Source organism: Dermacentor variabilis, unplaced genomic scaffold, assembly GCF_050947875.1.
Source record: "Dermacentor variabilis isolate Ectoservices unplaced genomic scaffold, ASM5094787v1 scaffold_12, whole genome shotgun sequence".
Taxonomy (NCBI): domain Eukaryota; kingdom Metazoa; phylum Arthropoda; class Arachnida; order Ixodida; family Ixodidae; genus Dermacentor; species Dermacentor variabilis.
Genome location: NW_027460280.1, coordinates 59,079,915 through 59,104,422, shown reverse-complemented (window position 1 = coordinate 59,104,422; position 24,508 = coordinate 59,079,915). Strand labels below are relative to the sequence as shown.

The 24,508-nt window shown below is 47.5% G+C and overlaps 1 protein-coding gene across 1 annotated transcript in view; it reads right to left on the bottom strand.

Annotated features, from left to right (window-relative positions):
• Positions 1 to 24,508, bottom strand: part of LOC142566272 (protein FAM136A-like) — a 90,601-nt gene that overhangs the window by 43,406 nt on the left and 22,687 nt on the right. The window contains exon 3 of the mRNA XM_075677156.1: positions 1,967 to 2,161. Coding sequence (XP_075533271.1) covers positions 2,009 to 2,161 — 153 coding nt within the window. The 3' untranslated portion in view covers positions 1,967 to 2,008. The remainder of the gene's footprint in view (positions 1 to 1,966; positions 2,162 to 24,508) is intronic.

Here is a 24,508-nt window from a genome sequence, read left to right as displayed (position 1 = left end):
ATTCGATCAAAGGCTTTGCTATAATCAATGAAGACTCCAAGGCCGTAAAACTGTTCTTCAAGGACTCGAGATTAAGCCCTTTCTGCATCAAAAGTTAGATATCGATTAAACGTTTCTTGCGAAATTGAATAGCTAGGGTGTTATAAGGTTACGTTTGCTCAAAAAGATCGTCGAGCGCTCGTGCATTCAGCACCGTTAGAGAATATTGGCAGCATTTACCCTCACTTGTAATTTGTTATATTGTCCTGATCCCGTCCTTTAAGTATGGCCTTAACCTTTATACGCCTGCGCGCCTGCATTCACAAAAATACCTCGCGCTAGACTTGTTCATAAGAATAAATTCCAGTCAATCATGATACTCGACATATTTTTGAAGGCGGTCGGCCAACGGCAAAGAGCACTTACGAATGATAAGCTTCGTAAACTTGGCCCCATGCTTCCCAGATGGTGTTTGATTTTGATAAGACTGAGAGCGAAAATCTTCCAGCGTCGCATCGCTTATGCAGTGGTATACGTTGTAGACTGCGGTTTTCCGTCTATAGGATGCGGTCTGTTGAAAGTTGTTGTCAAATATATGGATGGGTGACCTCCGACGTGTTCTGCTATATAACACCAGAAAAATACTGCTTATCGCTGACGTTTGTGATAAATATAAGGTCTACTTATTTTTTCCTGCAATCGCGTGGGCGGCTGCACGACGTCAGGTGCATTGATCTCCATATGGTGCACAGAGCAGTTGTGCTTTTTCCAGCCAAATAACACGTCAGTAAATGAGCATGTGTTGGTGGGCTAGTCGGTTAAGCATGATTACAAGGACGGCGCCGAATAAAACAACACACGAAGTGCGACACGAGCGCCTACGTGCTGTCTCGTGTCCCCCTTCTTCGTGTGTTGTTTTATTCGGCGCCGTCTTTGTAATCACGTCAGTAAAGGAGAAAAATGTTGACGTGTTACTCGGTGGGCGGTAAACCGCACATATATTGGCACAGTCCAAGTTAACAGTGGACACTTCATAATTATTGGTTATTTTTGTAAACCGACACAAATTCGCAATGAAGAACATCTTTCACCAATAGCATGGCACTTCCGCTTTTTTGTTTGTTTTTTCTTCACAGCGGTTCAAAAGATAACGCGCATGTGCCGGAACATGCAATCTGTCAGAATCATTGTGGCACCATGTTTGAATAATCATAACATCACGCTGAAAATTGAAACTCTCAAGAAAAGTTGTGACAATATGCTGTTTGTTTCGCGCTGATTGTGAGTTATGAAAATAATATCAGCTGGATTAGCTTTTTAAAGAAAGGTGGGGAGGGGGAGGCGATTGGTTTTAACATATTCATTAAAGTTAACTATTTACACGGTAGTGAAATGTGCCGCCTTTATGCTATTTTATCTAGGTCGCAAACGAAAAGTGATCTGAAGCATGCCGGATGACTCCGTCTTTCGTGCGAATACCTTGCCATCGTTTGAGCAAACGGTCTTTTGCCCTCTCTTTAGCAGCAGTCGTGCTCAGCCGCTTTTCGAGCTGTGGGCAAAAGTGCTCGTTCAAATAAACTGAGGTTGTTCCAGAGCAGCCGCTATCTGCAACGGTCAGGTGGGACCTCCGCCTTTGCTCAAGAACTGCATCTCGCTTCGGCCGACTATTAAAGTGCGCAATAATGTGAGGGGATGATGCATATTTCAAAAGGAGGAGACATGACAAACATCAATGTCTTGCTTCTCTTTTTTTTTTTCAGCTGCGTGCAGAGATCTGTCTTTTCATCAAATTGTTGATAAAATAATTCCAGCTTGCTCGTCATTTCTCTTTAAGCTTATATAGAGCAGATGTCGCGGAATTCGAGCCGAAAGTCCTTCATTAGCTGTTCAATTTCATCGCACAACATGATGGCACAGATTTTGCTGCAACAACTGCCGGTGACACAAAAGGCAGTGCATCAAATCTCAAGAACTGAACACAACTAACCTGAAAAAGAAACCGCAAGTCGACGCCTCAGTTACATGCGTGTCAGGCGGCTGTCACTGGCACGTGCACGCAAACAGAATCGCTGGTTCCCGAAGAAACCAACGCTACAGATGGCCTCCGCAGTTGCCTTGAAAGCGCCTCCGATGCGGCTGTCATCTTCCTTTGATACAGGGGTAGCTCGTTTCGTTGACAGTGCTGCTGAAAAAAAGAAAAAAAACGCAAGTCCATGCCTCAATTATATAAATGCCAGACCGCTGTCGCTGCCTCGGCGTCATCTCGCCAGGATTCTTTGCAGACATCAAGCAGGACACCTGCAATATACGTTCACCAAAATTGCACTACAGGCTCTCTAAGAAATTCCCCCAAGTCTTGGTGATTACACACATCAGCAAAGAACAAGTCAGTGTTCTAGGTAAGAAGGTAGGTTCACACAGGAATTCAAAAATCAACGCAAATGGCAGCTGCTTGGTGTCATTGGCCTCCGACAACGGACTCTGGCTCATGAATGAGCGCACTAGAGTGTTTTTTTTTCACGTTTCTCACCTTGAACATACAACAGCAGTGACAGGGGTATTTACAGCGGTGTGTCAATATGTCTGATGTGTCACGGACGAGAAGGTTTTGACATTAAAAGGTCACACTTCCTGAACTGAGCATCTCAGCTGGGAAGATGTGGCAATCACTCCGGCATTACGAGCCTTAGTGCGGTGGCCCATGGGCGCGCCTAACGTCCGTAGTCAATCTGGATAATCCACGGAGGTAGTACTTGCCATAGCCTGGCTGCTCTACGTACGTAACACTCGCAGACCCGTTCCTCAGCTCATTACTGAGGTCGCAACAAGATCTCTATCTCTATCGTAAAAGTTAAGCAAACATGGGCAGGGATAATGTCGCAATTATTTCCCACAATTCTCTTCCTCTTCGAGCTTCGTCCGAGCGACGTTCCACCTACAGGATCGGCTGTTCCTGAGCAGTGGACGATAAGGAAGGAATAGAATCGAGGGAAATGAATTGTCACATTATATTAGTCATGAGCTCGGGTAACGATGCTGCACGAATGGGATGAGACACGACAAATAAGAGTGAAACGACACGGACGATTCAGTTTTCCCCGTCGTTTTTCTCTACGTTTTTTGTCTATCGTCCGATAGTTAAGCTAGAAATTTACCACAAGCACTATGCATACAGCAACACGTCTCATCAAGCCACAAAATCAAGAGCTACAGAAGAGAGCCCAAGTGCGACCTCCATTCTAGCTGCAGTGATGGAGCGTTGCTTAAAGGTTGACTATACTATAACCGTCGGAGAGGTTGCTCCGCTGTATAATAGCAGCTCCTCTCAGTGTGGCGGGCCCCGGCAAAATGTAAGAGAGCCCGTGCACTAGCGCGTCAGAGTTGTCGGTGAACAAGACCTTCGCCGCGGCATCCTTCGTCGGTGCTGTTCTGTGATGAATCAAGTGCAGCAATGCTGCAGTATATAGTAGCAACGGCGCCGCTATGCCCATAACAAATGTAAAAAAAAAGAACCGGGGCTGCTGGCATACCAGCACAACGTTGCGATGGTACACAGGGACAACGTCATGATGTAGAAATAAGGAAACTCACAAGCTCTACTCGCGACGCATTTCAGACAGTATACGGTTTCGCCCAACAAAATAACTGAATACTTCAGGCGGAGTTGTGGGCTGGGCGTCCGGTCTACGCGCTCGCCCCAAACTCGCGCGTAGGTCCGCGCCTCGCATTCCATCCTATTGGACCTCTGGCCCCGTTTCTCCTTTGTTTCTTTCCTCTCCCCAAATTCCTGACACTGAGCGAGCGAACCTCGCGAATAACACTGCACGCCCGTCGGAGGCAGCGCGCGCACAGGAGAGCAGCGTCCGAACGCCAACGGCGGCGCCTTTCAGCGACGGCAGCGGGACCATCGCCGAAACGGGGGCTCTGCAGGAAAGAAGAAGGGGGTCGTAAATCGCTGCGCGGGCCAACCGGCGCGGCGTCGGCCGTCCCAAGAGAGCGCAGGCCGCCTAATCCCGCGCGCTCGCTCCGCCTGCAGCAGAAAGTTCAAAGATGTCCGCAGATCGTAAAATGCGCGCTTAGCATGCGAGCGCGGGCGTGTGGTCCTATCATAATTTGCAGGGCGCAGGAATGCCGGCCTGTTTGGTGCGGGCGCCAAGGGATTCTTCCCGACAGTGGGTGGCCCGCACCGTGCAGTACACGCGGAGGATGCCGCCGCCGCCTCAGGGGCTCTGCTCCAATAAATATCCGCCCGGGAAATATATATATATATATATATATATATATATATATATATATATATATATATATATATATATATACGAAACCCGCATGGCCCTGTTCTCAACCTCCGGCGGCGTAGCTCCTCGGCGGTTCAGTAATTCAACATTTTTTTTTTTCAAACCTCACATCTTTAGTCTTTCGATATTGCGTCGGATGCCGTGAAGGATTCGAACGCGTAATCACTGCACCATAAACTGGGAGAGAGACAAGACAGAAAAAATATCTGACGAATCCCGCGCGTCGTAGACGCCAGCGCAAACACAGTTGTCAGTGAACTAACTTCCTTCGATGCGGGGAGCAGAGTGGTTTAAAAGTAAACAAAACGACCGTGACGAAAGTCGAATGCTGGAGAATTGCACTCTAAAGTGATGCTGTTCGGAATGCATGAAGTCGAACAGGGCCCGACAAGTTTGAACTAAATCATTATAGGCTCTATCGATGCCTTGTGCTCAAGAAGGCACCTTTGAGCCAGTGTGTACACTCAGTGAAGTCGTCACAGTGTTGCTTTTATTATTTGTACTAGTCTCTTCCGACATCCTTTCTACGCGCCAGAACTCTCATTTGGTGACGCGACGGACGGCGACGTACGATCACTGGTCCACGGCTTCTTATGCGCGGTTGGCCAACGTTGGACGAAATAAGCCATTAAAAATATGGTTGGCCTACACCTATTACAGAGAGAGACCTTGCGTATGCTTCGCAGATGTTATACGGTGTAGGTGTAGTTACGCTAGGCTAGTCAACTAAATAGGTAATGAAAATGCCAACTGTTACTATCAGCACATCAAAACGAAGCCAACTAGGGACATTTCTGACCTTTCGCTATGTAAATAGTTCTCTTGTTTACCCACTCCTCCCTGTTATCCTCTTTGTCTGTCCTTTTGCTTAGGCTTTCACATAGTCATAATCAGCACTCTTTCTTGTCCCTTCTTGGTCTTTTCCTGCGTGTACCTGTGCTGTAACACCGCTACGAAGAACTTTGAAAGAACTCATGATCAATGTTATTTGCGCAACACTTGAAACGAAGAGTGTAACCAACCAACCCAAACCAGTACCCTTGAAAGAAGTGTTTTTGTGCATGTAAGAGTCAAATATACGCATTTCCGACGCGGCGCGTGGTACCGTCACCCCCCCCCCCCCCCTTCGTTCGCAACCTGTGATCCCCAACTCTTGAAGCATAACCGCATGGAGGAGCGGGCTGCTGTTATTATAATTGGCTGAAGAAAAAAACTGGGCCAACATTCACACAAAAAAGCTGTTACGCTAGAATTGTTCGTAAACGCATTTTCCAGCCCACCTTGATGCTGGACCGATTGTTAGCGAAGGCGGCCAGCCTATGGCAAAGAGCGCTTACGAACTGCAAGCTTTGAGAATGTGGCCCCTGGTGCACATGCTTATTCTTTCTCGATGCCTGAAACCAGGCCATAGACATTTATTGTAAGAAATTAATTAGCCGCATGTTTCGAGAAAAGGGGAGTTGGACAAGGAGTTCGTGTCAACGAAAGTCTGAGCTAGGGTCATTCGTTATTGTCCGTGGGGCGGAATGATCCAGTCCCGGAACATCTTCATGGGTCGAATTCACGAAGCTTCTCGTTTGAAAGTGTTCTTTACCAATGTCCGGGCGCCCTCGCGAATGATAGGTCCAGCATCAGGATTGGATGAAATTTTCTTCTACGAACACGAACAAATCTATAGTGTAAGAACTCCTTCTGAATACGGGGCCATTGGTGCCATGAAGGCGGCCCCCCGAGTTTCTCGCTCGGCTGAGTTTGCTCGACAGCAGTCAGTGAACAAACACAGCGCGGAACGCGTGATGGCAGCAGGCAATAAAATGCCGAGATAAAGCCACGTATGTCGACACGAGCGCGCGCCCTGCGCACGCCGCTTCCTCGCTTCAAACACAGAAGACTGGGCAATGTTTTGCGCCAGTGCCGTTTATTGTTGTCGACGGAATATCGCAATACAGTGCCTGCAATGCTATCTATACACACTCGGCGCAAGTCGCTTGCCACACCTTTCTGAGGCGAGTCACGGGCGTGTCTCCTCTTTCGGACATTATCTGTCTATACACCGTATAGAATGCGAACAGCTAATGCAGACATGGCGTATTCTCACGCCAACCCCTTTCTTTCGAAACGTTAAAAATGGCTTTTTTTTTATACAGCTTACTTGCACGAATAATGCGCTGAGTTGAACGATAAACAAATCAAAGGCACCGACGTACGGTTTGACCTCGTGACTCCTTCATTTTAGGCCGCACGTGAGGTAACGCCCAAATCATTATAACCTAATTAAGGGTCAATCTAAATAAGCCCATGAAACTGGGGGCGTGCCGAGGGTTGAATTTTATACCTTGATACTATTACCTCATTTATCCGAAGGCGTCGCGAGAGCTTGCGGAGATCCCGGCCACTGCCAAACTCGGGCCATCCTGCATAGCACCCAGGTCCCTTGTCGACCTCGTACAGCTGAGAAAGAGGGGGCAAGGGGGATGATAACTACCGACGCCACAGCGCGAGGCCAGCGCATGCTTACGTAGCAGGTAAGTGAGGCTATAGCGGCTGCGGAAGGCAGAGGAATAAAGACACGAGAACAGTGGGACTTATTCTCGGACGACCACTTTCGGCGATATCGCTTTCAGTGCACGCTTATTGGCTGGTTGGGCAAAACCGGATGAGCTGATTGGCTGGTTGAGCACTGCGCCACGCGAAGGCGAAATTATCGCTGAAAGAGATCGTCCGAGAATACGTCCCCATTTGGGGTTCAGCTCCAGGGCGCGGATTCATTTAAAGCTCTTATAAGAATGGTTTGTAAGAGCAAATTCCAACATATCACGACGCTGAGCACATTACTAACGAAGGCGGCAAGCCAATGGAAAAGAACACTTACAAACGAAAAGCTTTGTGAATACGGTCCCAGATCCGCATGTCACTACATGTGCATACGCACAACCGCGACTCCGAATGCTATGCGCAGACGCAGTCACCGTTACAGGAACGGATTACCGGTCTACTATTGCGCTATGCACAGTAAACGCTTAAGCAAACAGCAGACAGTGAGTCAGCTGATCAGAAACGTTCGTAAACAATATTCCACTGTCTTCCCCCTTTAGATCCATTGGCCAGATGCAAGAGATGCGCAGGCGCACTTAATCATTGAGCTGAAGAGGGAGAAACCCAGTGCAGCACTGCCAAATCACTCAGAACGCACTGCATTTATCCAACAACGCCAGTCGGCTGACCAGACGTGTCGACCATGCACGTTGGTGGTGTATCGTTCATTCAAACAATTCAGTGGCGTCATCAACCGCCGGGCGCTCTTTTTCTTTCAATTTTCACGCAGACGAATGCACCTCATTCAGCCAGCGAAAGCGAAAGGATGATTAAGCGATCGGAGCAGTAGCCGCCCTAAAGCAAGCCTCAAAGGCTGCCCCTGGATACAGCCCCCAGGGATGGCCGCAGACAAGTGAGCCAAGGCCAACCAGGCCGTGCGTCTTTTGTCGCTTATTGCTTAGCCAGCTCTAACACCGGATCGTTACCCCGCGCCCCGAGGAGCCCGTCGCGGCGAGTGTCCAGCCGAGCATCGTCTCTGCAACGTCGAGGTCATTCCTGGGCGGGCGCAGCGCCGTAAATTAGAGGTTGTATAATAATTCAACCCTCGATTTTCACCCGCAGGGCAAAGCGTACGCTCCCCGAGAGATACACTTTCTCCGAGCCGGTCAGAGGAGAGCTAAAAAAAATGATAACGGCTCTCCTGGACGCCGCTTCTGTTTCGCCGGCGGCGATCGCACTCGTTGAACCCGGAATGACTGGGAGCGCCGGCGGCCGAGTCACCTTGAGGCAGCCAACAGCGCCTGCGAGACGTCGACATCAACCCCAGGAGGAACCTCATGAAGATATCGGCTCAGTGAATTTGTGCTGCGTCCCAGCACATTACATCAGCACTGGTCCATACCGCAGTGCCCATTGCGTTTGCACGAAACAGAAGCGGAAGGTCGGGCTGACTCATCTCCTCGTTAGTGGCAGGTTTACTCAGTTCGCGTTAATTGTCCGATATTCATCCTCATGTCGAGCGTTCGCAGGAGCCCGTAATGCTGCGCAGCGAGCGGACGCTTGGTTTCGTCGCTCCACCCACACATCGAATACACCCCGAAGCCGCCTTGCTCTGTGGGAGAACCAACGTCTCGCGGTTACACTGCATGCCTTCTGCCCACGCTGGCCGACCTCTCTCTAGATGGAATCTGGTCTGATAAATTTTATAGCGCAAGTTCTTCAGCAGACATACCGAACACCACCCGTCGCAGCAGCTAACTGTATAGACCTTTTAGAGCGAGCAGTCTGCGCACCGCGCACCAGGGGCCACTACAGGTGCGCCGCCATTGAACGCCTTCTGAATCGGGGGAAAGCCGGCATCAGCCGCTGCCGGCCACTCCAACAGCGTTCAGCCGAGACATGGGTGCATATAACGGAGGGGGGGGGGACACTTGCCCCTCACTGTCAAAAGTGGAGGTGCAAAGCATGCCATTTGCACCCCCACCCACTTTTGAAAGCGGGCACTGTCGGCTGCACGCTGGAAAATTCAAGAAATCAACAGCTGAGGTCAAAATTTTTGTCTTAGTATATTGCCAACGTAATACATTTCCTTATTACGTGTACCCTGCTTGGGCAATGAAGATTGTATTTCGTACCTCGACGTGCTGTAGCGGACAACGCGCGGAATGGCCCATACGGGAAGTTCCCGCCATAACAAATTTTAACTTGCGCTTATTCCATCATGTACAGTTTTTTTTTTTCGGACCGCCTAATCAAACATGAAAATTGCTTTATTGATGCGCAAGTGTAAAATGGCCCATTGAGCAAAAAAAAAAAAAAAAGCCGGCACATGTGTCTTGGACAAGCGAAACGGCACTTGAAATTCCCACTGGCTGCGACGCCGCGTCACGAGCGTGCCTCGACGGAGCCGAGCGGGCGAAAGGGCACGCCTGCTGCCGCAATAGCGCGACAAGTGTTGCGTGTGGGGAGAGGGCATCGCCGTCACTCTCGCTCGATCTGTGAAGCCCGTGTTATCCGTGCGTTCCTTGTCAGCGCAAGCTCTCGCCTGCGTTCGAACGGCGCCTCAATAAGGTCAAATCAAAACGCGCCAAGCGTCTTAACACCATCGCTTGCCCGCGTGGAGTTCATAAATCGAAGGACCGCTCAGCGGCCTTCAATTGGACATTAATGCTTTTGCATTCACAACTCATAAGAACTGCTTTAGTGTCCTCGGATTTTTTTTAGCCTAAGGGCGAGTGGTGTGGGTACGGATAAAGTATTATAATCAGACGCGCCCAACGATTGCATATCTTACGGCATGAAATCGTTGATTTATAAATTACCAGAACTATTGAATCACTATCCAAATATTGTCCACATAGCATCGCAGTCTGTCTCTCTTCACCATTAAAAAAAATAGATAAAGCGTATTACAGATCTGACTGTCAAATTTCATTATGTAATCGTGAGTTATCCTAGATATGTTGGTAAAAACAAACTGGTCGAATGTGCAGCATCACAGTAATACCGTTATAGCATTCCTGCACTATTCTAGCGGCATGTGTTCATACGTTCTGTGTCCAATTCGTTTTCAGGCTGTTTCTACGCAAGAGTTACGGTAGTACATGTTCCCTGGCAGGAGTAAGAACAGCAGAGATTTCATACTTGGAGAAAAATGAGGGCTGTTCTTTTGGGTGATGAATACCGAAAGTAAGAACTGCGTAGGCTGCTTTTAATTATGTGCTTTGAAAATAATTACTAAATACTCGCTATCTTCAAGTTTCCATGCGTTATATAAGGCATTTGGTTGTTTTTCCCGGGTTTTTTTTTTTTTCGGTAAACAATACGTGAAGCACGGTGTTTAAGTTCGTTTAAGTAGAAAGCATGTTCTGCGTGACGAGTGATAAATGCTCATTCTATGTAGGTTCATTACAACCTTTGTAGAAAGTTATTCAAGCGTTCCGAGGTGCCATACCACCATTATACAAAATGTTTCCCAGACTCCTAAAACAGCTGCACCAGATACGAAATTCAAATTCGTTGCGAAAATTTCAAGTTCCTGTTTTAAATGAAAGCGTTGCGAATTATTACGGAACCCTCGCTTTCCTAATTACCGTGCGTCATACGAGGCTCGTAGTTTGTTTCTCCGGTTCCTTTGGGGAACTAAAAACAAGGCCCCGCGTTCGTACATGGGGAAAATTGGGAGCACGATATAGGTAATATGTAGGTAACGTCTAAACAGGTGGGTCAAATGTGTCTTTTTGCAACAGATGACGCATGAAAATGGTACGAAACATTATTAGTCTGTTTGAAGAGAGCCGTAACACTTGGACCGCTGCCCTAGCGTAATTACATTTACAACGGAGGTCAAATTTTGCGAACATAGGGGGAACGCAACGGCAAGTTTGTGTGCGATGTTAAATGAGTGTTGATCATAGACGGCTTTTGCAAAAAAAGAAAATCTTAAGCGAGTGTTCAAAAGGGTCGTGTTGCCGTTATCAGCTAGGTTTTCCGAATTTCTAATAGAAATTCGCGTTTCAGAAATTTTATACCTGGAAGAAATGGTCGCATCTTAAACGCAATGTGTCGCGAGGTTTTAACGTTTCTGATTTATTACAAATAATTATTGAAGCCTCGCCTTATTTTTTTATGCTTAATATATTCGGTTCGCCTGGAGTCGTCAATGAACTAATCTAGGCAGCATCTTTATGTTTGGCGACAGGAAAGACCAGGTAATGCATAATATGTGTAAGAAAGTTAAAAATCGGTGTGTAAATGGGGCTTTGGCAATAAATTATGTACGCAAGTACTTTAGAGCGATACGATTTTTTTTCTTTTCTTTAAAATATTGCAAGCATTTTACGTTGATTGTACTTTGTAGTGTATAACCTCGATACACTTATACCTTAACTAGCGATAAATTTGTGCTATAGACTTAAGAACTAAGTACTGTTCATTGTTTAATTATAAAAATTGCGCTGCACTTCTGCTACTGTGCGGGGTCAGAGGCCTCTGTGTCAGGCACTGATTGCCCTTTTCCCCTTTATCATCTTGAGGTTTTATATAATGTCAAGCAATAAATTCAAATAATCGTTTAGTCTCCCATAGATGACCATGTGGGATTGATAATTATGTCTATGTTTGTTAATTATAAAAGTTAACTTACAGAAGCACTATATATATATATATATATATATATATATATATATATATATATATATATATATATATATATATATATATATATATATAACCTCACGTTAATTGAGCTATATAGGTTCACGCAAGTTCACGTTGAAAACAGCAAATTGACCTCGACACACCGTCAGGAAACCGGTGTATGTAGATAGCCCCTGGGTTTTCATTCTTCACTCGCACACACACACACACACACACACACACACATATATATATATATATATATATATATATATATATATATATATATATATATATATATATATATAATTTACTACTATTTATTTGAAATGTGGGAAAGAAGAGGCAAGACGTCATCTGTCGAGAAGTGCGAGAGACTTGAAGCTGCGGGATAAGACTATGTGCGAGCTTCATCCACCTGAACTGCAGCACAAAGGGTGCCAGTGTTTACGACCGTTCGTCACGCACACCTTACCGCAAGGCGAGCAAAACAAGCTCAACCACCAGTGCCGGATAGCCAATTGACGGTAATTAAAAGTAATCGATTGCAGGCAACGATAATGAAAAGTCGTCCACTGCCGCATGCGTTACCGCTGGTACAAAACCAGACTTGTACACGTTACAGAATAAAGGCAACTGATTAAAATTAGTTACTTCAATAAAAATGTAATTGATTAATGTTACCAATTACTCCTCCACGAAAGTGATTGAGGAATTATTCAAAAGCAATCGAAAACTTCTACGTTGCTTTCCTTCGAAATTCCGGCACATTCAGTGCATCCTCTGCAACGCTTCATAAATTGCTTATATTTACAAACAAGTGCTTTTTAAAAAAATTCATCGGGCACTTTCTCTCGTTTTTGTCGTAAAGTCATTAGCATCGGCAATGAAAACCCGCTCCATGTGCGGGTTGGGAAGCATGGCGGTGTTGTAACGTGCGGACATCACGCGCGCTAGATTGGTGTTAGTCAGCATCTGGTTCTGTGTGGCGCGCATGTGCTTCATTTTTGTTGGGACTTGAAGTAGACCCTCCCGGTCGGGCTAATGAAAAGCTGTAAAAATTAACACAAAAAACTAATGTCAACCGCGCTACCATTCTATATTTATTTTGTGCCTTCTGGATGTTGCTGTGTTGCAAGAAAAAAATTCAAAATTTGCAGTTTTACTCGCTTTTGCCGAAGCCAAAATCACTCGGTGTTCAGATATCTGAAAAAAAAAAATAATGGCCACTTTGGCAGTCACACCACTTCACTGTCTCGACATACACTACATCTGAATGTCTGTATCATGCAATGTCCCTTTAAAGAAAAAATGATTGGTGCCTTCTAGCTCAGCTGGACAAGCACAATAAATTTTTGCTAAAATTACAGAAAATTTTTGGATAGAAAAATAAAGGGGGATAATGAGTTTCGAACTTCTACAAACATATGGAAATTTTTTCAACTATATCTGCGACGGTCGGAAAAAAACGCTGGTTGCTTTGGCAAGCGAACGCCATAAGGCAAACAAACGTTCGGATGCAGCCGTTAGAGTTGCGTTCATGGCTCCTTCTTGGCGCTTAATGGGACCCTGAAACGATTTTGACGATATTGTACGAACGTATTGAGTCGTTAGGGTTGGCCCTTCTGATCATTAATGAGGTATTTAAGCGCTCCGCGTAAAGTGCGTAATTTATTATAAGGTTTTAAAAATGTACAGCGCTACCGATCGTAGGACCCTGAATTTTCAGCCGCCCCAGACCAAATGATGTGAAGTGACCATAAGACGCCAGTAGGACGAGCTATCCGATCAACTGCATCCAGGGCGCGTCATCGATCATTTTTCCAAATTTACGGTGAACGAACGTGTTCGTAGTTGTAAGCATGTTAGTTAATTTGTTTCTATAAAAAGGAAAGCAACAGAAAGGGAATACACAAAAACAGTTTATCACTACACTCAAGCACTTCCGGCACACAGCAAGCGTCGTCTGCTTGTGTTGCAACGCGCTCAGCTGCGCGTTGTGTGTTGGTCTCGACCGGTCTTTTCGCGAGAAGCATGGTTCGCCGCTGCGTTGCGGGCTGCAAACATAGCGATCGGCGCGCCACAACTCAAGCTGCGACATGGCAAGCATGCGAGCGGAGTGGATGCAGCGCTGGCTGTCGACATCCGATCGGCACCAGCATCTACACGTTTGCGGCCGTCACTTCACGCCGAAGGATACACCATGTGTTTCGCGTGTCCGGTACTCGGGTAAGCGCAAGTGCAAGCGCAGCGAGCCTGGGCATTTCACGGGATGAGCGGAGGCGCAAACGTGAACCGCCTGCACGGTGCAGTCACCTGGTGGCACAGAGCTCAACTAAACACAGAATACAGCAGTAACCAAGTGTATTCTGCTTTGCTGCTGGCGTAACTTTGTGGCAGGAGCGTAATCGTGAACACGTTGTTTTTCTAAATGTTGAAAATGTTTTACGCTCGGTTACAGCAATATTAGCACTTTGTTCGGCTGGTGAAGTTCCGCGCCACCAGATAGCTGGACCGTGCAGACCGATCAGACCGTACACGTATGTCTACGCTAAAGCTCCTATGGAGGGGCTTTACGCTTCCACCCATCCGTCAAAACGCCCAGCTAGCCTGCGATTATCGGAATACCGGACACGCTCGGCACTGCGACAGAATGCTCGCAACGCACGCTGCTTCGGAAGCTCTGCTTCGACTGCCAGGCGGCTGGCGGAGAGGTTTGAGAGGCTGCGCGCGTTGGCTCCAAGACAACCGGAAGTAGTCAACACGACGTCCCATCATGACGCAGCGCCAGTGAAGGCAGAGCTCAGTCCCGATCTTTCCGTGAACGAGTCGAGGAGAAAAAGCATGGCTATGGAGGAGGGTAACTTGTAATCGTCCGTAGCTCTCTTAATATGAAACGCTTCACACAAATTGCGGTGTGACTGTTTTACTGTAGCTGTACCCTACGCATCTAAAAATTTGTCCGAACCGTTTCAAGGAACCTTTAAAATCTGCTTCTTTCATTTTCTCATGCTGCCCCTGCCGCACGCTGCTGGAAACATTTTGGAAGGGTGCAGGGCTTTCGCCGGTTGATTTGTGAACCTGCGCCCATACTGAGTGCGCGGCGGTTGTTCGTTTCGTGGATCGCGAATAATTATTAATGGCTTAATTCTCCGGGCCAGCATATCGTTCCTGGAAGCCATGTAGCACTCGCCAACTACTGGGCGAGCAGGCCTGAGTGCGCCGTTGTGTTATTAGTGCGGCCGATAAATACACGCAGAGTTCCGTCTGCCGACGCGGCTGCCTTGGAGTTTGTTGTCGCTGAGTTCTGCACTTGCACCACGCTTTTTGTATGTACATATTCTTTAGACATTTCGCACATTCAAGAAATCTTCAAGCGCCGACTTCCGCGTCGGATTTAGCAAAGCGGTGCACTTCTTTACATCAACATCAAAAGAGCGTTGTTAGCGTCAAATAGGGGAGGAAAGGTGCATCGCTGATATGAAATAATGTCAAAACGCAGCAAAAGATACATATCTGCGCATATGAGCCGCGCTGTTCCACCCTGAGGCGAGTCAATATGAGCGGCGAGCCACTTAACGGCAACTTTGATCCAGATTCATATATTACCGGCTGTTAATTTATTACAGGTTCCCGCTTTTATTTAACTTCATCGTACAGTTTGCGCGTACCATAAATCATTATTAGAGGAAACTGTGCTCGCATAAGCGCTCAATTATAGGCCGTGTTGTTCTGCCGCGAAAACTCGGATGCCATCGCGATACCGTTGGTATACATAACTGAGCGAGGCGGTTGTTTATGCTGCTGTGACGAATTCATCGCGTCTCTTGCTTCGCATTTGATGCAGAAGTAAACAGTGCATCTCTGGAATTAAGAAATGTGTCAGCATGACAACGCGTGAAGATTCACCCGGTCTTTACCCGGGTCCCGAGGTCGGCTCTCGCCGGATGACGGCGAAAATGCATGCTGCTGGCCGAGCGCTGCTGATGAGATAAAGAACGCCCCGCTGCTCCTTCGTCGCCAGTCACGATGGAGCCGACCTTGTTCACCGAACGCACGCTTGAGAGCAGGATGGTACCACTGCGCAAGCGCTCCGTCACGTGGCTTTTTTTCAAATTTCGCTTTCTTTGCAACCCGGAAAAAAGGACTACGTGAGACGTATCGTAAAGGATAATAATTTTTGGGGTTTTACGTGCCAAAACCACTTTCTGATTATGAGGCACGCCGTAGTGGAGGACTCCGGAAATTTTGACCACCTGGGGTTCTTTAACGTGCACCTAAATCTAAGCACACGGGTGTTTTCGCATTTCGCCCCCATCGAAATGCGGCCGCCGTGGCCGGAATTCGATCCCGCGACCTCGTGCTCAGCAGCTCAACACCATAGCCACTGAGCAACCGCGGCGGGTATATCGTAAAGGAAACAACTCGATCGGTGGTTTCTGAAGGTGCTCTACAAATTTGCGTATCATACTTGGGGTCCTGAGCCAGTAATTAAAAAGTTGGGTAATTAAACCTAATGAATTAGTGAGTTGTGGGGAAAACAAAAAAAAGAGTTACTATTGGATATTGCGAATAGTATGCGTTCGGTTCAATTCGCTTCCGACGCACCTTTCATTTTTAAATTCTTGGCTCAAGTTATGTGGGACACCCAATATATACAAGCGAACGCGCTGCGACTACGGCGTTGTCGGTTCGACGGCCGATTGCGCGGGGTTCGGTCGAACGATGGTCGGCACGATGATTTTATCGGTGCCATCGAGAAGAAAGCTCGTCGCAGTACAACTCGCACTCGGTTGCGTCTTTATCGGTCTGGTATGATAAGCGTCGTTGTCGACCTGGCATGATAAAATATTAGTGACACACTTGAGGGACACGCAGTGCTGAATAGTATATAGGCCAATCGTTGGCGTGAGCATCTTGTCGGTCCCGTATATCGACCCAGTGTTACCGCGCCTTAAACGAGCTCACGTGAAGTGACACCACCAGCAAGTGAAGGAGGACGCTGCAGAAAGACTTCATCGGCAACGTGATGTTTTTAAGTGTCGCCCAAGTGTAACGCTGGGGTTTTTCGTTGAATTTGCTAGCCAGCAATGAAAGGCGGCAACCTGACTCACGGTGCAGTCCGGACCAGGTCCGGACGAAGCCTGGGCCGCTTTGTTTTAATGCAGAGTTGCAATCTTGCGCTATGCGCAAGTTCTCGGCACCGTATACCGGCGTCTAGCTACCAGTGGAGCATCAATGCGGCGCACAGACCGAGTGCTTGCAGCAGCGCGCCGTTGTCAGATGGGAAGAGGACTTGGCACCCGAAGGTGCCGCGTCCATGAGCTTTCATGTACTCATCAACCCAACGTCATCCGATACATTGACACCGGCGCTCCCCCTCTACCCGGGCTGAGTGGGCGGGGGGCTTTGGTTCGGGTCAACGGTCCGTACCGGACAAGGGGGCTGTTGTGGTGAGGCGCCACTGAGTTACTGCACTCAACAGAAACAGCCATGTCGGTCTTACAGGACACAAGCCTGACTGACCCTCGGACTGCCTTGAAGCAAAAGATTAGAGTACGGTGTTTTACGTACCAAAACCACTTTCTGATTATGAGGCACGCCGCAGTGGGGGGACTCCGGAAATTTCGACCACCTGGGGATCTTTAACGTGCACCTAAATCTTAGTACACGGGTGTTCTCGCATTCCGCCCCCATCGAAATGCGGCCGCCGTGGCCGGGATTCGATCCCGCGATCTTGTGCTCAGCAGCCCAGCACCATAGCCACTGAGCAACCACGGCGGGTTTTGACGCAAAAGAGGTCAAGGCATACAACCATAGAGAGCACCAAAGCCATCCGCGAGGCAGCGCGACCACAGGAGGGTGCGCCACCACCGGTTCCGGCTCTGGGTTCCACTGAGCCAAACAAAACTCCGTAGATCGACTGGCACACACGGCCGAGTCTAGCGACCTTAGGAGCATGCATCGTAATTTAATGGATAGTTTTTTTACCTGACTCATCAAAAATCACGGCAGGACGCGCCGACACCTAGAGAAACATCTCGCCCAAACGGTGCCGCTCCCGGGTGAGATGGAACCACAGGGGGTGAATCTCCGCATGGCTGCCATTGGCTGTTTTCGAGCAGACTCTCTTTCGACGCTAGCGCCAAGGTCCCCTTCAGTTATGGCCCTAACCGCAGGGCGACGCAGAAGCAAAATGGCAGCGCAAACGATTGTTTACGTTGTTATAGCAATAGGAACAGCAGCCGCGCGGCGCCTCCTCTCCCAAACGTTTTTCTTTTCTTTTTGCTTTTATTACGCCGACCCGCTCCGCTCCCTTTCTTCCTTTCCCCCATGCCGCGCGCCGCTTTCTTTCTTGCCTGTACGCGGCGGGGTTTTCTTTTTTCCATTCCATTCCATTCCTTTATTTCAGCATTCAACTTTAAATGTACAAATGCTAGGACAGGAGCAAAAAGCCGCTATATTAAGCGGCTTGACAAAGGCCCCTGCCACTACAGTATTTGGCAGCAGACAGTTTGTGAACACTTTTCACGCAACAATACACCGGTACATAAAATATATCTTGAAAAGCATGTCTAAGGGAATGATAACATGCGTTTTTGAAAACACACTATAACCAACTCTCTTTTTTAACGCGATAGCGTTAAGGAGCTCGTGTCGCAGAAAAGCCGGTGTCGTCGGCGTGCGCGGCGTTGGCCGTGAGCGATAAATCACGGCAGGCACTTCATAAATAAAAAGCAACTTCCAAGATGGACTGGGTGGGAATCGAACCAGGGTCTCCGGAGTGTGAGACGGAGACGCTACCACTCAGCCACGAGTTCGACGCTTGAAAGCGGTACAAACGCGCTCCTAGTGAACGCGGTGTTGCCTTAAAAACGTGCCGTACAAAGTTATACTGCGGTGTATATCGGTAATTATGAGCATGTAACTTACAGAAGTCGCATTTACACGAGTAGCGAAGCAAGTTTCCGCTACATTTCTTCTGCGCTTACCGCACACGCAGAGCCATCTTGCGCCAAACACAGAAGACCCCCTCCTCTCAATGTACGGCGCTGCCCCGACAGGTGGCGCGCCATGCGCGCATTGGGGCTGTGCGCGGACCGGTGCCAGGCGCGTCGCGGCTCCGACTCCCTCTCCCCTGACGACGCTTCGCCGTGCTCCCACGCGGGTTGCAGAATCAAGCGCCGTTCCTTTCTGTAGATCACTATCTATCTATCTCTCTGCCCGTGCCGATCACGACGTTTGGCTGGCGTAGATCGTTTCCCCCTCTGAGACACCGAGTTCTTTGGTTCGTTCCGTTTGCTCAGGCGCACGTTTCGTTGCCGCGCCGAACGCTGCGTTGCTCGACGCTCTCCGTGTGATAGGTGGCCGCAAAGTCCGATGCGGGGCGCCTCGTAAGTGATCCCTGCGCCGTAGCGCATTGTCTTACACCCCTTGGCGGGTCGATGGGAACGCTGTCGCGTTCCACTCTTGAAGGCGAAGCTTAAGCGTCCTCCAATTTTTTTTACCAGCAGTACATGCCTTCTCTTAACAGAAAAATACAGATTTATGTAACGTGGTGAAACAACACATTTTTCCAATTACATAACAATATATAAAAGCACTTTCACATACAAGACAAATACAAAAACAATTCCATACTTAAGTCACAACCAAGAAAAGGAAATGCAAATACAACAGACTAATCACATGCAGTCGCACGGCTAATGAAATATTCCTTCAAAATTCGACATAAACAGTCCTAAGATCCATGTTTTCTTTTTCAAGACTGTTCAGTAATACCAGAGTCCTTCCATGTTTTTCTGGTCACGAAACTCCGCCGTCACGCTATGGGAGAGGTTCATATGCTGCCCAAAGGTGCCGCGACGCGGCGCCACTGTGCCACAGAGGGCATCGTTCGCGTACCGAAACGCGCGCGCAGTGCGAGGCAAGCTGAGTGATCGGGTGCGTTATGTGCATGTGCTGCGCTATTTTTCGAGTGCTGGGCTGTTTTGTTGAAGTGGCGGGGTGGGACAACGATGCCGAACACGTGTTGCGTGCCTGGGTGCCGTTCCGGCTACAAGGGCACGACCGAAAAGGTGTCGTTGTTCTGTTTACCTAATAACAAGGAGCAGCGCGAGAAATGGAAGCGGGCCATACCGCGGCAGGAAAGTGGCGGTTTTAATTTCGAATCGAAGTATACGCGTGTGTGCGCGAAACACTTTGACGCCTCGGACATCGTCACTGCGTACAATTTCAACATCAACGGCGACGACGTGTCCCTGGAGCGTGAGAAGCCGACGCTGAAGACTAACGCCGTTTCAAAGATGCTTTTAACAAACTTCTTGCATTGTGAATGGGCGTCAGACTCTGGAGTTTTGCAAGACGCATAGCGCCACCTGCCGTTGCGAAGAGGCAGTAAATGGGTAGTGCGAAGTCCGACTCCCTTGCTAAGGTGCCTATGCAGCTAGCGACTGCGAAACAACGATTTAACTCGATTTTGGTCCATATTGCGAGTGTTCTGCGCATATAACACCCAGACAGAGAGCTATGAATTTCTACGCTAGTCGGGCGCGCCGCCGAATTGCCATAAAACGGTTGCTGGCTCACTCTTCAGACTGATGGCGGAAACGACGGCAACCGCGATAGCTCCGCGCGCTACGAATAAACGCCGCAATCGACGCTACTGTTGTGTTGTAAATTGCCATGAACGTGAAGGACGGAATAACAACGTTCAGTTTTACCGATTTCCATCGCGATCGTATGAAGGGGAAAGGCGAGAGCGCTGGATACGCGCCGTTCAACCTGTTGTGTAATCGGATTACTTGCATTCCTCGCAACACAGCGGCTTGCACGAGAAAGTGCGACAATTTTGTTCTGTAATTGTGTTGCGTAGCCCTGACGGAGGACCGTGGTAAACAAAACTCAAGAATCTGCAGCCGCCACTTTGTTCGTAACAGAAAAAGCAACGTTGCGAACCATCCTGCTTATGTGCCATCGATATCTCCACCTTTTAACCACAGAACAGTTTTAACAGATGTCCGCCTCCGCTTGACTCAACAAGTGGAACGGAGAGATTTGGCAGGTCAGCTTAACCAAACATTTTGGTTCGTTTATGAATTCGAGATCCTGCTCTAGAGCATCGTTGAAATCGCGAGCTCATTTCTACTTTCGGTATTTTGTATGTTCTGCGCCGATACAACAAGCACGCTTCGCCACGTGCTGAGCCTGCTCGACTGCGTTTTTCAAATGTGAGCAATAAAGTTGCTGTAGGAGCACTGGATGAGTAATTGCGAAGTAACGCACGTGTGCAAAGAAAAAAAAATGTCGCGTTTATTTACATTTATTTGTACGCGCTTGTTGCTCTAAGCGTCTGCGAAAAGTTCAAATTAAGGTATTGAGCGATGCTGTAGCTCCTGCGAGAAAGAAAGATGCAGCGCGTAGGCACCATAGGAAGCTTACTTTCGTTATGTTCGCACGCTGCTTGCTGCCTTGGAAAACATTTTCTGTTTGCTGCCCTGAAAAGGCTATGGAAGCATTTGCTCTCTGTAAATAATTGCGAGAAAAAAACATTACGATAAGATGCATAAAAATATAAGAGATACTTAAGTGTTGTGTTCAATACATATTCAATATAAACCAATTTGAAATGCTTAGATTTTTATGCTGATATGCCTATAAACAGTGGCGTAGCTAGGTCGTCTGGCACCCGGGGCCCTTAGCTCTTCTGTCACCCCCCCCCCCCGGGTGTAGTCGAGGAAGGCGAGGATATCGATTAATTTTCGGGTGTCTTCAGACGTATATGACACACCCCCCCCCGTACTGGCCCCGTGCACCCGGAGCCCACGGCCCCCCGGCCCCCCCTGTTGCTACGCCACTGCCTATAAACATACCTGATGCTCTCTGTACTTGCGATTTGCAGCACGCCGAAATAACACTTGAGACTTTATTTTATATTGTACACGTACTTCGCCTTGCTGAGCTTCCTTTCCGAAGCGTGGATGGCGGAAGAAGCTTTCCAGGTCCTTGATTTTTAGGAAACCGTGCCTCAACACAAATGAAACTCCACTGTGGCCTATGCACCTTCGCTTGCGGACAGCTCTCCTTGCACTACTCAGTTAGCGCCAAGGCTGCGATGGGGGCGCTGGTGACGGGTTTTTCCGTAGCGCCGCCTGGGCAGAGTCTGAGGTCTATGGTGGACCATTTATGACCGGACGCCTCTGTACTATCTGTATTTCGCTCCGCTTGTTTTACATGATAAATAAATGATCGTGCTTGTATTTTGTTTTTGCACCAACACGTTTTATTTCTTTTCTTAACCGAATTATAAAGTTCTTTTTTCATTTTTCGACCATGATAAGAATATCAGGACCGGTGATTGCAACATTTTAACACATTGTAAATAGTTGCGAATTAAGAACCAAAATACCTAGTCTCGTCGTTTCTGCGTCGAAACCACGAGCAGCGTGAATAAGTGCTGGGCTTACTGACGCTTCTAAACGACTGCTTGCTAAGGCAATTGCCTAATTACAGCTAGTTTCAACTGAACCTAACACTTCAGGTTCGCCTTAATCCGTTGTTAAAAGCCGCACCGAAGACATTTAGTAGCGAAGTTCGTCTTGCATTATCTTATTCAGAAATGGCATCGCTTTGCAAGAAATCTTAAGCGCATGGAGCAGCTCAGTTCGCTTTTCTTTGTCATGAAGTATTCTACGGTAGCAGCCCTTTGCAATAGCAATTTCATTCTTTTGATCTCGTTATAAGATACTGCCCACAGAGTCCTTCTCTGCCACAGTTTAACAGAAACTGAACAGCTGTGCTCGGCGAACAATCTGGCGCTATGCGCAACGGAGAATTGGCGCTTACTCATCTGGTGATAAGTGGGAGCACTGGCGTTTTGTTGCGAATGCGCGGTGTTTAATTTAAGGCAAATATTAAAAAGCGGAGCCCACCGAAGCGTTGAGGCGAACGGCGATGATGAAGAAATCCGGACCGAGACCGCCCGGCCGTGTACAGCGGACGCACTTCGACGGGGGCGAAATGCAAAACACCCGTTTATTTAAATTTAGGCGCATTTTAAAGGATCCCAGGTGATCAAAACTAATCCCGAGTCCCCCACTACGGCGTGCCTCATAATCGTATAGCGGTTCTGGCTCTTAAAATTCCAGATCTTTCTTTTTTTTTCGGTCTGAGACCGCCGCAAGCTCCATGTTATGAGCGGCTTTTTTTTTTCGTCCCGTGCGCTCATATCATCGCAGAAGACACGCTCAGGCAGTAATTTAATTATATTCAATGTTAAAAATAGTTACGTGAAACTAAAGCGATGGTTGAGGAAGTTGAGAAAGCTAGAATACCGAGGCTGCCCCACACACAACCACAGCGGCAGCGGCGTTCGCATGCCCTCTCATGCACGGTTGCGCCTCTAGCGGCGGGCGCTGGCCCTATATGAAACTGAGGCGGCAGTTTCGTGACCAGAAAAAACATGGAAGGACTCTGGTAATACCGACATGCGGCACGGTAGTCTGTCCTTTCCATGATTAGTTCGTGAAAAAGGCACGGCCCAAGTTTCTCGCTCCCGAATGTCGTAGTTGAGGTGATGAGGTTTGCTTAGATTGCAAAGACCAGTAAATGCCGTGTGGCCTCGTTTTACGCTTTCTTTATATTTCATAGCAAGATTAAACTGATAATTGTAATGAAATGGAAGAACATGAAACTTAGAAAAGAATCTACAGCCGCCCTGATTTTTAATAATATAGCGCGAGCGTCGACCGAACTGCTGGTGAGCGCCTTATAACGGCGATAAGCGTGCAACAAGGCGAGAGTTCGCGCACGAGCCTTGTTGCCTTGTTGCACTCGCCTTGTTGCACGCTCTTGTTGCACGCTTATCGCCGTTATAAGGCGCTCACCAGCAGTTCAGTCGACGCTCGCGCTATATTATTAAAAATCAGGGCGGCTGTACTTGTATGACTGCCGTAAGAAATACGAGCAACATGGCGCAATGCTTTTTTTTGTAAAAGAGATAATGTCCGAATATTTTTTGTGACGTTGTCCCCCATACAAGACTACAATAATTTGCATGAGAAATAAATATGGTGTTATACAGCAATAGCCGTAGTTTCAACGGAAGAACATCTCGAAGCCTACAAAGCGCACCGCATGCTTTTGCCATACTTGTTGCCATGCGTTCTACGTGTTTGTCCCAACTTAAATGCTGATCAAAAATCACTCCCAGTGTTTTCACGTCCGCGGTGACGTCAATTCGTTCTGATCGATAGAATATGTTTAGATTACGATTTACATTTTTTTGGGCGGGTGCAAAAAGAACAGCTTTGTTTTTTTTAGAGTTAATCTGTAAAGAATTTGCCTTGCTCCACCAATATAGTTTATCAAGGACGGTGTTTGCTAGTTGTGATAAGTTATCAGCATTGCATGATTGGAAGAAAAGACTGGTGTCATCTGCGTATATTATATAGTGTGGTAGGTTACTGATGTTTGTTAAATCATTTATATAAATGTTAAACAATGTAGGTCCTAATATGCTCCCTTGGGGAACACCAGCTTCTAAATTCAAGGGGTCTGAGTATTCTCCTGAGATGTAAACGCATTGTTTCCTGTGGGTTAAGTAATACTTTAGAATGTCCAGGGGTAATCCACGGAATCCGTAATGTTCGAGTTTTTTTAGTAGAGTAATATGATTGATCCTGTCAAAGGCTTTGGAAAAATCGATAAATACACCTAATGTTAATTTTTTTTTCTTCATAGCCGTTCAAGATTAAATCCTTCTGTGTTAACAGAGCTAATTCAGTCGATCGGCCCTTACGAAACCCAAATTGATGCGGAGATAATAACTGATATTTTTCACAAAACGACATAACCCTTTTACAGATAACCTTCTCTAAGCCTTTTGATATGACAGGGAGCACTGACACCGGCCGATAATTTGACATGTCATTTCTGTCCCCTGATTTGAACAGAGCAGTAACCTTTGCCTGTTGCATTTTTTAGGGAAAACACCAGTAGACAAGCAAACATTGAATACGTGGGTGAAAGCCGGCACTAACAAGTCTATTGCAAATTTA